The sequence below is a fragment of the Neomonachus schauinslandi genome, chromosome 4, assembly GCF_002201575.2.
Source record: "Neomonachus schauinslandi chromosome 4, ASM220157v2, whole genome shotgun sequence".
Taxonomy (NCBI): domain Eukaryota; kingdom Metazoa; phylum Chordata; class Mammalia; order Carnivora; family Phocidae; genus Neomonachus; species Neomonachus schauinslandi.
The window spans coordinates 89,602,205-89,620,017 of NC_058406.1; the positions used below are offsets into that span (position 1 = coordinate 89,602,205).

Sequence of the window (17,813 nt, forward strand, 5' to 3'; positions counted from 1 at the left end):
GCTCGGCAGGGAGTCTGCTTCTCCCTCTGACCCTCCCCCCTCTCATGTGCTCTCTCTCTCATTCTCTAATAAATAAATAAAATCTTAAAAAAAAAAAAGAGGTGGTAACATGGGATTTGGAAGCTGGCTCACTCACCACCCAAGTGGCAGAGTCCTTATTAGGTTACCAGGCATTTTTCTAAGTACTTTACATATTTTAATTCATTTATTCTCCATAATAACCCTTTGAGATAGGTACTAGTGTTGTCTCTGCCACCGCTGAGGAAACTGGGGCTAGAGAGATTAAGAAAATTGTCCAGAGAGGGGTGGGGATACAGGCAAAATGGGTGAAGGGAGTGGGACGTACAGGCTTCCAGTTACAGAATAAGTCACAGGGATAAAAGGCCCAGCATAGGGAATATAGTCGGTGGCACTGTAATAGCATTGTATGGTGACAGATGGGAGCTGCACTTGTGGTTAGCACAGCAGAACCTACAGGGTTGTCGAATCCCTATGCTGTACACCTGAAACTAATGTAATGCTGTGCGTCAACTATGCTTCAATTAAAAAAAGAGAGTGAAAGAAAATTGTCCAAAGTTAACTAGTAAGCAGCAGAACCAAGATTTAAACCCAGACAGTTTGATTAGCTTTTTCTTATTATGCATGTAAAAAGATGTTTTATCTGGCAAAACTATGGAGCCAATAAAAAGATCAGCAGTGGGAGCAGGGATGAATAGGCAGAGCACAGGATTTTTAGGGCAGTGAAAATCTTCTGTATGATATTATAATGATGGATACATGTCATTACACATTTGTCCAAACCCAGAGAATATACAACATCATGAGTGAATCCTCAGGTAAACTATGGGCTTTGGGTGATAATGATGTGTCAATGTAGGTTCACCCTTGGTTAAAAAAAGTACCATTTGGTTGAGCGATGTTGACAGTGGGGAAGGCTGTGTACGTGATATGCAAGGGCAGATGGTCTATGGGAAATCTCTGTACCTTCTTCTCAAACTTAAAATTGCTCTTAAAAAAAAGTTTTCATTAAAAAATGCTTATCTTATTTTAGCCAGCATTTCTTGATATCTTGCAGTAGGAGGATTTTTGGTCATCTTGTCCTATACATGCTGGAAATACAAGCACTAACAACTGCTTTACAATTAAATTTTATCTCTTTTTTCCTATAATTATCTCAAACGAGCCACTGCCTTATTTAGGCTGTTTCAAATCACAGCCCTAAATCTTTTTGTATTACTGTGCTTAAATGACTAAGACATGACCTCATCTTCAAGATGCTTGGTCCTAGTGGAGGGCACAGTCAATAACTAAAAATAACACCTTTTGAAAATTATAATAGTAGTGACATGTGAGACCAAGGACCTACACATAGTAGGGTGTGATCAACTCTTCCATAGAGGGTGGTCTGGAAAGACTCATCTCAGAGGAGGTGATATTTATAAAAACAAAACAAAAATGAAAACAAAAACCTCTTTTTTCCCCTAATCATAATAATATACAATTATTTTTTAAAAAATTGAAATAATACAAAAATTGTAAAGAAAAAAGTAAAAAAGTAATTTAACTCCTATCATCCATAAATAATCATTAGCAATCTTTTATTGAAGAAGGTACCAGTCAGGAGTCCTGGGATTAGTTAATAACATCTAGCAAAAGCACAAGAAGTTATATACGTATATATGCATGTATAAAATACATATATATGACAGTGATAAATATATGCCATCCTATTGTATGTTTGCACACACATGATTTTATACAACTTACTTTATAATTTGTTCATATATAAATTTTGGAAAATTAAACACATTTTTTATTCCTGATTTTGAGTTCATATTTTCTTAATCAACCTTGCCAGAGGCTTGTCTATTTTATTCATATTTTCAAAGAACCAACTGAAAAAGGAAGTCTTTGGAAATTTAAAGCACGCATTTAAATAATTACTGGGTCAAAGATGAAATCACATTAGAAATTAGAAAATACTTGGAACTAAACAAAAATACAAACTTGTGGGATGCAGCTAAAGAAGTGATTAAAGGGGGGAGGTAGATGGGGGGATGGGGTAACTGGATGATGGGAATTAAGGAGGGCATGTGATGTGATAAGCACTGGGTGTTATATGCAACTAATGAATCATTGAACACCATACCAAAAACTAATGATGTACTATATGTTGGCTAATGAATTTAAAGAAAAAAAAGTGATTAAAGGGATATTGTAGCTCAAAATTAAGGAATCAAGCATTCAACTAAAAAAATTAGAAAAAGAGCAAATGAGTAAACCCAAAATAGAAGGAAATACACAGAAATTAATAAGAAAAAACTGAAAAGAGACCATCAGCATAAAGTACCAAAAGTTGATTCTTTCAACGTATAAATAAAATAGACAAATCTTTGGCAAGATTGAAGTGGGGGGGGTGGAGCTCGATATCAGAAATGAAAGAGCATATAACTATGCATATAGTCAGAACTTTCTAAAAATCCTAAGTGAATATTATGAACCTTGGACAAAATAAACAGTTTTCTAAAAATTGTAACTTACTAAATCTGACTCAATAAGACATAATAAATAAACCAAAGGGACGTGTAACTACTAAAGACATTGAACGAGTAGCTTAAAATATAACTGTGAAACAGTTGCTGGCTCTTAAGCGTTTAATCACCTTCCCTCTCAGGATAGGAACCTCTTATGTTTCAGAGGGGTTGGAGAGGTTCCAAGTATCTCCACCCTGCCAAAGGGGCTGAACTTCAGAGACACAATTAAAATGACTCAGAGAAGTTGAAACTGCTCAGCGACCGGCCAATCCTTTACATCAATTTATGTACTTAGGACATTAAGGAAGGTCTTAAAGCATGGAATGTTGCCTCTCCTCAACAGGAAGTTGGAGGAAACATACATAGGATTGGTTTTCAAAAGTTCTGAAACACTAGACAAAACTAGCTGGTGTATAACAAAGGAGCTCCTAAGAGATGCAAAGTGGGGCCCACTTAAGTCTGAGAGCTTAAAACAAAAGAAAACAAAGCCAAACAAACAAAACCTTGATTAAATGCTTGCAAAAGCTGAGAGTTAAACAAAATTTTTTTTTATTAAATTTTGCAAAAAGGCAGGTGAAGGACCCGGGATGCATTCAGACCAAAGGTACTATGGAACAGCGTTTTTTAAGTTGTTACAGTGGACCACAGTGTTCACCGCACTAATTTCATTCGGAAAAATACCAGTAGGCTTTCAGGTGTTGACGCGCATCGGCTCCGGGGGTAACTGGCCCCGCGCCCCATTCCCGAGCTTCGGAACCCCTTCGCGGGCTGGAAGCCACAGTTCCGCCTTCCTGCAGCCCGCGCCCAGAATCTCCGCAGCCCTCCCGGCCCTCCAGCCGCGCCCCGCAGCGACCCACCTCCTCGGCGTCCTGGCCCAGGGGGACGCCCAGGCTCTTGAGCCCCTCCTGCAGCTCGCCGATGTCCACCACACCGTCCTTGTTGTGGTCCAGCCTCTGGAAGAGGGTCTCGTAGCGCGTCCGCGGCTCCGCGTCCTGGCAGGCCGCCGCGGGCAGCACGAAGCCCGGCAGCCAGCGTAGCATGGTGCGGAAGGCGCGGGACGGCCCAGCCCAGGGGAGTCACGGGGACGAGCACTGCCGGGCGCGTCGAAGACCCCCGCGACGGCCGCCGCCTGGCTTCGAGGGGCCCGCGGCGTGCAAGGAGAAGGAGCAGAGACCCCGGCCCAGCCCGGCTTGGCGCGCAGGGAGTGGCCGCTCCCGCTGCTACTCGGGGAGGAGCTCGCCGGGCGCCGGCCTCCCCGAGAGGCGTGGAGGGGCGGGCCTGGCACCGCCTGGAACGCGCAGGAAGTGAAAGGGCTGCGGCTGGGTCTCCGGAGGAGCGGTGGGACTCGGGGACTGAGTTCTGCTCCTTCCCAGTCGAACTGTCAGAGGCGCAGGGTCGAGGAGCAAGCCCCCCAGAGGCCTTGGGTTTGGGCATCCGCTAGTTAAGTTTTGGGGAATGGGGGAGAGGACAGTTCGAAGCTCAGGTTACTCAACTTCAGGGCCCCTTACCCTAACAGCTTGGAGGCTTTGCACACTGCCCACAGGTAGTCAGTTCTCACTGCACGGAAATTGGGACATGTCGGGCGACACAGATCTCGGACTTTTTCCTGAGGCTCCACAGATATTATACATCTCTGGGCCTGTTTTCTATTGACAAAAATGAGGCAGTTGAGAGCTTGCGCACCTGGGATGGGAATTCTGCTTTAAGAAGCAGAGGAGTTAGGACGCCTGGGTGGCTCAGTTGGTTAAGCGACTGCCTTCGGCTCAGGTCATGATCCTGGAGTCCCGGGATCGAGTCCCGCATCGGGCTCCCTGCTCGGCAGGGAGTCTGCTTCTCCCTCTGACCCTCCCCCCTCTCATGTGCTCTCTCTCATTCTCTCTCAAATAAATAAATAAAATCTTTAAAAAAAAAAAAGCAGAGGAGTTAAATCTGAAAGCAATTTAAAAAACAAAAGGAACACCTAAAACCAATACAATATTACATGTCAGTTATGCCTCAATAAAACTGGGGGTAAGAGAAACTCAAGGCTCTTTGGCAGAAAAGATCAAGGTTCATCCAGGTAGGAAGTGGTAAAAAGTGGGACTACTTTGCTCTACCGCTTAGTATGATCTGACCCCGGATAAATCACAGCATTTGCCAACAGCACTTGCCAGCAAAACCTCAGGCCCCTCTCTCTCAGGATGGATGCAGTTACAACCTTAGGGCTTACTTCATAACGTGGAATAAGACAAGGAACATTGGAAATCGAAAATGCCAGGGTCCTAATCCTTCCGCTCTGTAAACTTGGAAATGTGGCATAGCCTCTCTGAGTAGCTTCTTGTCAGTAAGATGAGAGTATGACTATCTGCCTCATAACGAGGTTGTATATTGTATGCGAAAGGTCTTATTACTCACAAGTGCCAAATGAGATATCATTAACTGTAATAATTCTGTTCATTCACTGCTGCTTAACGGAAACTGTCATTGTATTCCTTTATCTACAGGAGATACAACTGGGTACTTGTAAGGCTCTCCCCACATCCTCTGAATCACTAAACAAACACTAGTTCTTCCAACAAAGCCCAGGAACTCAAACCCTGAGTTTACTTCCCCTCATACCGTTTTATATATTTAAGACATATGTGAATCTAGAGTTTGTAAATTGAGGACTGTTTAGTTAAATCACTGTGAGGCCAATTTATTTCTTTATATTACTTCCGATTTCCAGTCTTAAGAATTATCCTCTTCCTTGGAAAAGCCTTCCAACGTCATCAAATTTTATCTGTCCTTAAAAACCTCTTTTAACCTCCCCTGTGGATACTCTGTACTCGAAGAGAGGCTGCTTGAAATAGTCATCCCACACTTGAATGGTTTTTTGGGTTTTTTTTGTTTTGGGGGGGTTTTGGGGGGTTTTTTGGTAATTACAGGAATTGCCTGTCAAAATTTTGACTGAGAAAACTTATGTTCACACAAAAACTTGTACAAGAAAGATTATAGCAGCTTTATTCATGATCACCAAAACCCAAGCAAAACATCCTTAAATGGGTGAATGGATAAGCAACCTGTGTTGCATTCATAGAATGGTCCACCACTCAGTGATAAAAAGGAATAAACTACTATACAATACACTACATGACATTCTGGAAAAGGCAAAACTATAGGGACAGAAAACAGACCAGTGGTTGCCAGGGGCTGCGGGGTGGGAGGTGTTGACTATGTAAGAGCATAAGGGAGCTTTGGGGGGTGATGGAACTGTTTAGGTTTTGATTATGGTGGTGGTTAGACAACTATGACTTTGTTAAAATGCACACCACTGTACATTAAAAAAGGTTTAATTTTACTCTGTGGAAATTATACCTCAATAAATCTGATTTTAATTAGTACCCGACTTAAACATGAGTAAAATAGAATAAGAATTCTTAGTTCAAAGTAGCAGTGTGAAAATCAAAATAGTTTATGACGTGTTAACACAAAACTATGGTTGCAGACCAGCTGCATCAGTACCACTTGGGAGCTTTTTAGGAAATAGTCTCAGGACCACCCCAGAGTTGCACTTATGCAAGAGCCCCAGGTGATCCTTTCCTACATTAAAGTTTGAGACGCTCTGTCAGTAAAAAGTAATACCACTCAAAGCATGGTTTGCACTCTAGTGCCAGACTGAAAGCCGTTACTTGTTCACAACAAGCTAAATCAAAGATTTAGAAGCCTTTAGAAACTTTATAGCAGTTTTGATGGAGTGCTTTTGTTTGCTGAATCTGATAATAACTCATGGATTGTCTTTTTAATTTCACTTTTCTAATAAATCATTTTTACTGTATTTTACAATAGTAAAATGTCCACAGTGGATTAAGAAAACACTGTTACCATACAGAATAAAAGTAAAATCAACAACAGAAACTTCCTGCATGAGAGAATAAAACTTTACATAGACATTTAAACATCTGCATGAGAGAGGGCATCCCTACCCATTTCTATGTTAATAATTCCCAAAGACCAGTGGTTCCTGCAGAGGTCAAGAGGAGAAACCCTGAACTCACTCAGATTTCCTTAACCCAATTCATTTCCGTAGTCAGGACAGAAGTTAGGGTTCAGCCCAGTTCAGCTTGCATCTATTTTTCCCAGTTTCTAGCTGTTTTAAGTACTACCATCTTCCATTGGGACAACCTTCAAACTTTATCAATTCCATCTATATTGGTCTTCAAAGACCTCTTTCAGCACCTGCTTTGAACACCTTGTTGTTAGAAAGAATCCACTTAAATGATCATTCTAGATGTTCACAAGTTTACCTTTTTTTATCTACTGGACCCTGTAGTTATTGTGTGGTGCTAATAAGACCAAAGTCTCAATCTCTCCACAAGGACCTCTATGTCAAATTCCTGGTCACCGCTTTCTCAAATTTAAGCAATTACAAAGGGGGCTATGTGAGAGAATTTGATTGACTTAATATAAAGCCATCACCATCACTAGAAAGATAGTTTTATCATACAATGAATTTTAAACTTGAATATCCTAGTAATCTTTAGAAAGACAATAATCAATCAGAAGTCCAGATAACAAGGTGAATTCTGTCTCTTGCTCAGCCTATCCACTATTCTTAATCTCCCCAAAAGTAAATGTAGACAATCATAAAAACATGGCACTTAATTACTGAAAGTTTGTCTTTATAACTAAATCATGTAAATACTTCCCATTCCAAAACAGTTGTGTCAAGTTCAAACTGGCTTCAAAACCATATGCCTCACCACTTTGGAAATAATTATATCAAAAACTGTTAAAATGTCTTCGGTTGGGACAACTAGGTGGCTCACTAGGCTAAGCGTCTGCCTTAGGCTCAGGTCTTGATACCAGGGCCCTGGTATGGAGCCCCATGTCAGGCTCCCTGCTCGGCGGAGAGTCTGCTTTTCCGTCTCCCTCTGCCTCTCCCCCATTGCTCGTGCTCTCTCTCGCTCTCTCTCAAATAAAATCTTTTTTTTTTTAGTTTAAAGATTTTATTTATTTATTTGACAGAGAGAGAGACACAGAGAGAGAGGGAACACAAGCAGGGGAAGTGGGAGAGGGAGAAGCAGGCTTCCCGCCGAGCAGGGAGCCCGATGCGGGGCTCGATTCCAGGACTCTGGGATCATGACCTGAGCCGAAGGCAGACGCTTAACCACTGAGCCACCCAGGTGCACTCAAATAAGATCTTTTAAAAAAATGTCTTGTTTGTGAAAATTTGTGTAAATTTTGTTCTGAAGACTGATAAATTTAAAATGAAAAAAGTTTGCACATTTATTGAAGAATCAGTAATCATGAGAATTGGGTCAAAATCCTATACCTATATTTTTGCTTGTAAAGCCTACATCCATGTCTCTCCCCTCTCTCCCTTCCATTCTCCCTTCCTTCCTTCATCACCAGTCAAAAGCCATTGGGCCAGCTTGAGGAAAGCTGCCCACCATGGGTTAAAGCTCAGAGAAAAAAATTGGCTGAGCAAGGCAGCAGCCTAATGAGTTGGGAGGTTGGTTACATACAAGGGGCTTGAGCAAATAAATAAATATATTGAGGATAAAGAGAGCTAGGCTTCTTGCTGTCAGAGAAATGAGTTACTAATATGCGACGGGGACAACTAGAATGAACTCTAGAGCATTGCTTTTGAATTAGTGGTATTGATGTGAATGCATGGTTTTAAATATTTTTGGATATAGAAATATAAAGGGGTCTTTGTTCTCATAGAGCATACAATTTAGTCAAAGGAGAGAGAATATAACTGAATCATACTTCCAGGGTTGTGTAGCTAGAAGTTTGGGTTGTATAAATAATAATAAAATTAAGAATCTATAGAACAAAAAATTATTGTATAAATAACAATAAAATTAAGAATCTATAAGATAAGAAAATAACTGAATCATACCTCCAGGGTTCTATAGCTAGAAAAAGTCTGGGTTGTATAAATAACAATAAAATTAAGAATCTATAAGATAAGAAAATAACTGAATCATACGTCCAGGGTTCTATAGCTAGAAAAAGTCTGGGTTGTATAAATAACAATAAAATTAAGAATCTATAAAACAAGTAAAAATAACAATAAAATTAAGAATCTATAAAACAAGGAAAAAACAAAAAAGTTATCTATAAAATAAGAAAACATCCATTTTTAAAGTTATGCTGTGCAGAAATTTATAATGCAAATTTTCCCATTTTAAGGTGTTCATCACTCATTTTTTTAATTTAGATTCAATTAGCCAACATATAGTACATCATTAGTTTCAGATGTAGTGTTCAGTAATTCATCTGTTGCATATAACACCCAGTGCTCATCACTACATGTGCCCTCCATAACACCCATCGCCCAGTTACCCCATCCCCCCAACCTCCTTCCCTTCCGTAGCCCTGTTTGTTTCCCAGAGTCAAGAGTCTCTCTCTCATGGTTTGTCTCCCTCTCTGATTTCTTCCCAGTTTTCCCTTCCTTCTCCTAATGTCCTCCGTGCTATTCCTTATGTTCCACATATGAGTGAAACCATATAATTGTCTTTCTCTGCTTGACTTATTTCACTTAGCATAATCCCCTCCAGTTCCATCCATGTCGATGTAAATGGCAAGTATTCATCCTTTCCGATGGCTGAATAATATTCCATTGTATATATGGACCACATCTTCTTTATCCATTCATCTATCGATGGACATCTCGGCTCTTTCTACAGTTTGGCTATTGTGTTCATCACTCATTTTAAAACAGAAGTTTTTGCTGTTTTTTTTTCTTTCATGCCTTTTTGCTACATATATTCAAATTTTGAATGTCTTTTACGTTAAAATTTGTCCACTTATGTCTTCACAGTGTCTTCAAACTTACCATCACTTCTTTATAGTAATGTGGCTGTACCTGTATCTTTGTAATAAGTTTCAAAGAGTTTGAGAGCAATTCAATTTGCAGAAAGTTCATCTCTTCAGTACATTTTCAAAGTGTTACTCTCCTTCTGAAGGAAAAGCCGCCACTATTGGGGAAAATGGCCACAATGTAATGTTGCTAACAACTCACTAGAGGGTGCTGTAACCTAAAGATAAAGGGTGGTCGGTGCCAACTAGAAGCAAGGAGGGGGCAGTGCAGGCAGGAGGGGATCAGAAGAAAGAAGATAGGTGGGTCTTTACTCTTTAGTCATCAATATAGTTATGGATCCCTAAACTGCACTAAAAGATACAAACTAAAATATTATTTAAAACCGGGGTGTAACAGCATACTTTTTTTCCACTTAAAAAATATTCTGTCCATATTCATTCGTGGTGCAATCTAACAAAACTAAAGTACATCAACAGAAGAAATGTAATACATTTATCTTTGAGAGTTGTTTTATATATTGCAAAAACAATGCATCACATCAGCACACTTCTCTCAATAACAAAATCAAAGTTTCTTCCAAATCAGGAACTTTACAATCCCTGTGAATGGTTGCTCAGTGACTCAGTCATCTATTTAAGCCCTGAAGTAAATAATGTAACTTTGTGCTCCAAAAAAGGCCATGAGATGGTTAAAGTTCTTTTTGTAACCCTTGAAACCTTCTGTTGTCAAAGTGTGCCATTTTTTAAGGTTCTTAAAGTACTGATTCTTGCTACTGTTGTCGATTTTAATTAACCCACCCTCCTTTAAACGTCTACACAGCTTCGGGGTGCCTGGGTGGCTCACTCTTTAAGCATCTGCCTTCAGCTCAGGTCATGATCCCAGGGTCCTGGGATCAGGCCCCGCATTGGGCTCCCTGCTCGGCGGGGAGTCTGCTTCTCCTTCTCCCACTCCCCTTGCTTGTGTTTCCTCTCTCGCTGTGTCTCTCTCTGTCAAATAAATAAACAAAATCTTTAAAAAATAAAAATTAAAAAAATTTTTTTAAATATCTACACAGCTTCAAACATCTTCTAGATGTTGACTGCGTAAGGCACTATATTACGTGTGTGTGTGCAGTAAATTTGTAGTCGTATTAAAATCTAATTTTTATATTTTCTGTTTTCAAAAAAAATTTTTTTTAAGAAACCTTAGTGGGCTATCAGGAGATAGCATTTGAAGAGCCCAAAGGCCAGAAATCCAATTTGATTTAACTAAGGCAGAAAGAGAAGGACTGCATCTGGAACTCGGGTGAAACAAGAGCCATGAACTGGAAGAGCCTCAAGGTTCTCTCTCATGTCTCTGCTCCTATCTGTGCTCCTGCTTTCATCTTTTCCCACAGCACACAGTTTTCGAGGCATGGCAGAAAGCTCCCGGTTTTATGTCATACTACCTCAGGCACCAGAGAGAGCCTTTCTCAACACTCTTTCTGGTACTAAGCTCTCCAAATCTTCATGAGGGACTCCTCGTGAGGTTAGGTGCTCACCTCTGGGACAATCCACAGGCCCAGGATTCTGTCAGTGCCCTGCAGTTCCCAGTGAGTCCAGATAAAAAGAAAGGGGAGAAGGGCATTTTCTGGAAGGGGATGTAGACATACAGATAGATTTTCTTTATTAAACTTAACTTGGGTTTCAGTACATTAGATTCTTTGTCAAATGTCCAAAAGTCAGTTCCACTTGAAAACAAGTCAGATAAAAACAATAAAGCATCTCGGAAATTATTATTAAAGTCAATGGCAAGATGAGATCCAATTAACAAAAACTAAATTCATAAGCAACGTATAGGAACACAAATTTTATATAAAGTAATGCAAAATTAACAGGCAGTTAAATAGAAGTTTAGATTAAGATACCAAGACAGCACATAACCTATTCCAAAATGATATGCAAGACCATAATGCAGAATTTTCCAAGGAAGTGGTGGTGGAAAGTCAGTTTTGTGACCTTGAAGCCCTCACCCATACTGAGGGTCAAAGGGGTTGGATTAGAAGAGGGTATCTGGAGAGAGCTGCTGCCACACTGAGACCCCCCCATCTACCCACCCTCACCTTCCACCTAGGGGAAGGGGTCTGCACCCCTCACCTCCAGCTTAGAGCAAGGAGCCTCAGTGAGACTACCTGGAAATTCGAAATAAGTCTATGCATTTTGAGGCCTGGTGGACTGTGCTGGACACAGTGGACCGGGTACCTGATTATGGTTATACAGTGTTTGCTAACTGTTCTCACCAATAAAGTGAAAGAGGGGCTGCTGCCTTAGGCCAGCTACACAGTCTGTGGAAACAAAGAATGTCTGAATGTTTCCCCTGCACCAGATGTGCACTGTGCAAGGGCCGCCTCGGGGAACGACCGTGTTGTCTCGGGTCCTGACTGAAAGGGCTGAAGGGCTGTCTGAATTCAGAGATGAACTTCAGCAGGAAAGAAAGGTGGAGGCACCATCAGTTGTGTCGAGATGGAAGAAGGAAACATAAGTGACCAGCCAGAGAGAATGCACGACACCCAGCAAGAAACTACAGGAGAGAGTTTCCTAGTGACTGGGTGAGGTGGGGAGTCTCCCCATTAGAGAAAGATAGCAGGGCAGAGAACTCGGTGCAGCTCCTATCAGTATGTTAGTCACGTAAGAACCAACCTCCTGGCCCTTTCCTCTCCTTTCTATTCCGTGGTGACTCTGATGGGGCTCAGGGGCTAGAGCAAGAAAAATCCTAGAAGGGGAAAAGAGGGAAGAAACGAAACAGGCCCAGCCTGGTCATCACAGCTCTCTCATCACAGCATGCCCAAGCAAAGGGAGAGGGAGAAGTTATTGACCTTTAAATCGAGACTGAAGTTGGGATGACCACACTGCACCAAACATATCAATTACTTTATTGAAGAACATTTTGTTAACTGAAAGCAATCAGAGAAGTTGTAGGACTTGCCCTAAATTTCATCTAGAGCATGGGAAGAACCAGCCCCACACAAAATAAAGTCAAAGTGACTCTGGGAAACACAGTTGAAAAATGGCCTAGCAATTCCATCCTGTAAGTTGTGCTTCATACTTAATATAGTCAGCTGCAAGGGTCTCAGTGAATATAGAGATATTTAAGAGAAATGAATGGAGACAGCTGTTAGAGAAACGTCCTAAATTCTAGATAATCTACATATATTATTCTCATTTAAGTCTCATAACAATCCTCTAAAACAGGAATTAATACCCCTTTTTTACTTACGTGAAAACTATCAGCAAGACTGAGTGACTTTCCCAAATGACGGTCAGGATTCATATTTATATATATCTGGCCCCAAGAACCATGTCCTTTCTAAACACCACCTTAGTTACCATGTTCTTAGACATTTTTAACTTCCAGCAAACTTGCCTAAAATCTCTGAGCTCCAGTTTCTTCGCAGAAAAGACCAGATTAATAATACCTGCTCTGCCTTTCTCCAAGGGATAGTGGAAGAATCATGAGGTAATACACTATAAAGCACTTCATTAATTCCAAAATCTTGTTATTGGAGGAGAGGAGCAATACTTTGTTGTCCCTTCTTCTGCAGACAGAAGAATTATATTGGAGGCAATCATATTTCTGGGGGGGACCATACATCATCATAAATTGTTTGGGACATACTACAGCACTAAAAGCCATTATATCTTCTCTGAAAAAATTCAAACCAGAAATGCTTGCTTAAAAATTAAGTTTACTGGTCTAAAAACCCAACACTGCCATCAATAAAAACTAAAAGTAGAAAATGGAGACCATTCTTTTCCATTTTATCATTGAATTAAAAACATGTATTTGGATGATACAAATCATTACCAATCTAAGAATGACTTGGCTACAGTAATCCAGAGTGTACATGAGCGAATGGATAAGGCTGGCCATGATGTGCACCTGTTTGAATTTTCTTTAGCCAAATGTATTTGTTAAATCTCAGAAGAACTTCCTGTTGCCCACATAACATCCTGCACAGGCTTCCTGGTAGCCTTTTGTGACCTAACAGGGTGAATAAATATACAACATTATGAACCCTTCAGCTTCCCTTGAGTTATTACCACCCTCTTCCTAGGAGAACAGAGGTTATTTATAAGAGAGACATGATGACTAAGAATCAACTATTATAAAATTACTAAGTTTTAAAAAACGGAGTAGAAGTGCCTGGGTGGCTCAGTCGGTTAAGTGTCCAACTCTTGATTTCCGCCCAGGTCATGATCTCAGGGTTGTGAGATCGAGCCCCATATCGGGCTCTGCACGGGGTGTGGAACCTGCCTAAGATTCTCTCTCTCCCTCTCCATCTGCCCTACCCCCTCTAAAAAAATTAGAATAATAAATAAATAAATAAATAAATAAATAAATAAATAATAAAATATGTCTATTTTATTCTTACATTTTTATTCCGTTTAAATGATGTTTAAGGCATTTAATCTTAAAAACAAGGGAGTTTCATTAGCCAACTGTGTTACATTAGAATTTTTTCAGCCACCTTAAAATTCTCTCCTTTATAGGGACACCTGGCTGGCTCAGTTGGTAGAGTGTGCAACTCTTGATCTCAGGGTTGTAGGTTTGAGCCCCACATTGGATGCAGAGATTACTTAAAAAAAAAAAAAAATTAAAAAAAATTCTCTCCTTTATAATTTCTTTCGCTATTTTTAAGTGACCTTTGTAATTTCATTTCTGATTACAAAACTGATACATATTTATTGTATGAAAAATATAGAAAATCACGGAGAACAAAATACTCATGAGCTCATTGTCCAGAAGTTTAATTTAGATATAGTAACCTCTCTCTCTCTCACCCCACCAACTCTTCTTTATATGTCTGCTTTACTGCACATTTCTTCTTGATTAAAATAATCTCAAATTATATATAATATTTTGAGTACTGCTTTTCCTAATTGATTTAATATAAACATTTCCCCATGTCATTAATATTCTCCTATATCAACATTTCAAAAAACTGCTTAATATTGTACTGTGTTAAGGGGCGCCTGGGTGGTGCAGTTGGTTAAGCATCTGCCTTCAGCTCAGGTCATGATCCCACAGTCCTGGGATGGAGCCCCGCATCGGGCTCCCTGCTCAGCAGGGGGTCTGCCTCTCCCTCTCCCCCCCCCCGCTCAGGCTCTCTCTAGCTCTCTCTCTCTCAAATAAATAAAAATAAAATCTTTTAAAAAACATATTGTACTGTGTTAGATTTAAACTAATATTTTGTGTTAAACATATTTATTACAATTCTTTGCTATTACAAACAATGGAAAATATAAACACTCCAGTAGATACATCTTTTTTAATAAGCATGTCAAATTGCCCTCCAGTAAGTTTGGATTAATTCCCACTTCCATCCATTCCAGGTAGCATATGAGAGTGCTTTATTTAATTAAAAAATAAAAATATTGGGTATTAGAATATTATAAACTTTCTCAATGTGAGAGATGAAAATGGTGTCTTACTTAAATATGCAATACTTTGAATAGTAGTGTTGCACTTTCACATTAAGGTATGATCTATTTTGGAGGCCCCTGGGTGGCTCAGTCAGTTAAGCCAGGTTTCAGCTCAGGTCATGATCACCTGGGTCGTGAGATCGAGCCCCGAGTTGGGCATCACACTCAGCGGTAAGTCTGCTTGAACATTCTCTCCCTCTGTCCCTCCCTGCCATATGCTCACTTGCTCTCTCTCTCTCTAAAATAAATAAATAAATCTTAAAAAAAAAAAAAAGGTATGATCTATTTCAGCTAACTTTTTCTGTATTGTGTCAGGTAGGAGGATTGAAGTTCATATTATTCCATATGGATATCCAGTTGTCTCAGAGCCATTTGTTGAAAAGACTATCTTTTCCCCCTTCGGATTACCTTGGCACTTTTATCAAAATTCAATTGACCACATATACATGGGTCTATTCCTGGGCTCTCCAATTTGATTCATTAATCTCAATGCCTATCCTTATGCCAATACCACCCTGTCATGTTACCGTAGCTTTAGAGTAGTCTTAAAATCAAGAAGTATGAATCCTCAAACTTTGTTCTTCTTCAAAATTATTATATTAACAATGGGGTGAAATTTCTAATTTCACTGCACTGAGACCAGAGAAAAATATTATGTATGATTTTAATTCTTTTAAATTTATTGAGATTATTTTATGACCTAGTATATGTCTATTATGGAGAATGTTTCATGTGCACTTAAGAAGAAGGTATGAGTCTCCTATTGCTAGGTAGAGTATTCTATGGATATTAGGTCTAGTTTGTGTATGGTGTTGCTCAAGTGTTTTATTTCCTTGTTTGTCTTCTGCCTAGTTGTTATGTCCTTTACTGAAAATTAACTTTACTGCAAGTCTAAAATTATTCTAAAGTTAAATTTTTATTTAAAAATTGTTTTAAAATGCCCCCACGAATTTCCAAATTGCTCCCTAGGAGATGGTATTATTCTCATTGAGAACCTACTGAGGTAGTCCCTAACTTTAAGCTCTGATATCTTACTTCTCTACTCACTTAAAAAAATTGAAGGTAAGGTGGAATACACATACTTTTTAGGAATAGATAAGGACATTGTTTCACTTGCCATGGGGTTTGTGTGAAATATTTTCACTAGGTAATTTGATTTGCTGCCTAATTCATAACTGTAATAATGATGATGATATTAATTATATTAATAATATTGATGATAGTCATATTGATAATAAACTCCAGAGAGATGGGTTTCTTGTTAAATTCCAGTATACATGTATAGTGGTTTCAGAATTGTTAACCTGTACCCCTATGGGAAACAACTTTTATAATTATAGTATTCATGTGCAGTTCCTTTTGCCTTTAGCCTTACAGATTTGTGGGGACACTTTTGATGTTCACAATACCATTTATGCAAGTAAAACATGTTTATTATCTATTTTGCAGTTTTAATTTTCATGAAACATTTCAAGAACTATCACGCAAATCAAGGGGAAATTATACTTCCTTTGTTCAGAATGCTACTAAGAAATGTTTACCATTTTGGAAAATAGTATCACTGATGGTAACACTGGTTGGTGGTGTTTGAGCTGCCAAAGCAACATTCCTGTGTTACTCTGTATCTGTTGTTGTCACTTTGTTGTAATTCTGTGTGTGTGTGTATGTGTGTGTGTGTATACAAATATGCTTATTTAGCTCTTTCAAAATCTCAATTACAAAGAAAAGTATCTAAATATTCAGTTGGAATATTTATAGTGACGTATTTTATAGAATTTTTTAGAGAATTAAATGAGAAAGAATATGTAAAAGACCCAGTGGGGTTGCAATAAATTGCAATTACCTTGTAGTTTACAAAGAAGCAAAGATTACCAAAAACAAACAAACAAACAAACAAACAAACCAGGTTTGCTCTATTTAGAGTCAAAACTTATTTATTTGTGATAAGTGAGCTTAGGCTAACAATTTATTTCCCTCAGTCTTTGGGACATTTTAGGCACTCTGTCCAAACTAACTGCTCTTGAGAAGAAACAGAAGAGACACAGGGCCCCTAAGCCCATGACTTAGAGCACAGGTGGAAAGGACCCTGCAGAAGCTGAAAGACTGGAAGGTCAGGCTTCAATATTCTGCCTGCAGAGTGGTCCTTATGAAGCTGGGACCCTCAAAGTGCTCCAACTCCAGTACAATTCTCCCCCTGGAAATAGTTGGCTCCTTCCTTGCAGGACAATAGCACACCAGGCAGAGATCACCTTTGCACATTACTTAAGTGATCTGGATCATAACCAACATTACAGTTGCCAATTTTTGAAGTCTAAGCATATCCTACAAAAGTCCACATGTATTCTCTCCATACTGAATGGATTAATAAACTAAGGCTTATAATGGTTGTTCATATATTATGAAACAGTTTCATATCCCTTATCTCATTTGGTTCTGAAAACAATCTGGTCAATAAGGTTTTAAAAAGGCAATATTAAATTGTCCCCACTTAAAAAATATGGAAAATGAGACTCAAAGATTAACTGACTCTCCAAACTTCAAAGGCAATAAATGATAAAGTGTCTCCAGATCACTTCTGCTATGGTCCTTCTTTATCTTTAATTCATTTTACTAAGTATTTTCTATAACCCACTCCTTAACCTATCCAAACCTCTTATTTATATCATACAACATGCTGCTAACCCTCCAGAACCATGAGACGGAATTTTGCTAATTTGTATCACAATTCACGGGGCACCTGGTGGCTCAGTTGGTTAAGCATCTGCCTTTGGCTCAGGTCATGATCCCAAGGCCCTGGGTTCGAGCTCCACATTGGGGCTCCCTGTTCAGGGGAGTCTGCTTCTCCCTCTCCCCCTGCCCCTGCGTGCACTCTCTCTCCCCCGCTTCTAGTGCATGCTCTCTCTCTAATAAATAAATAAAATCTTTAAAAAAATAATTTGTGTCACAGTTCTGCAAGGTAACTCAGGCTTATCCTTAAGTTCTAATGGTATCTGAAAAACTATGCAGAGTTAAATTGAACTTCTAACACCATAGATCTTATAATATTGT

The 17,813-nt window shown here is 39.4% G+C and overlaps 1 protein-coding gene across 1 annotated transcript in view; it reads right to left on the minus strand.

Moving 5' to 3' along the window:
• LOC110580322 (calcium-binding mitochondrial carrier protein SCaMC-1) overlaps positions 1-3,750 on the minus strand; it is a 47,735-nt gene extending 43,985 nt beyond the window's left edge. The window contains exon 1 of the mRNA XM_021689996.2: positions 3,392-3,750. Coding sequence (XP_021545671.1) covers positions 3,392-3,574 — 183 coding nt within the window. The 5' untranslated portion in view covers positions 3,575-3,750. The remainder of the gene's footprint in view (positions 1-3,391) is intronic.
• Between the last annotated feature and the right edge of the window lie 14,063 nt (positions 3,751-17,813).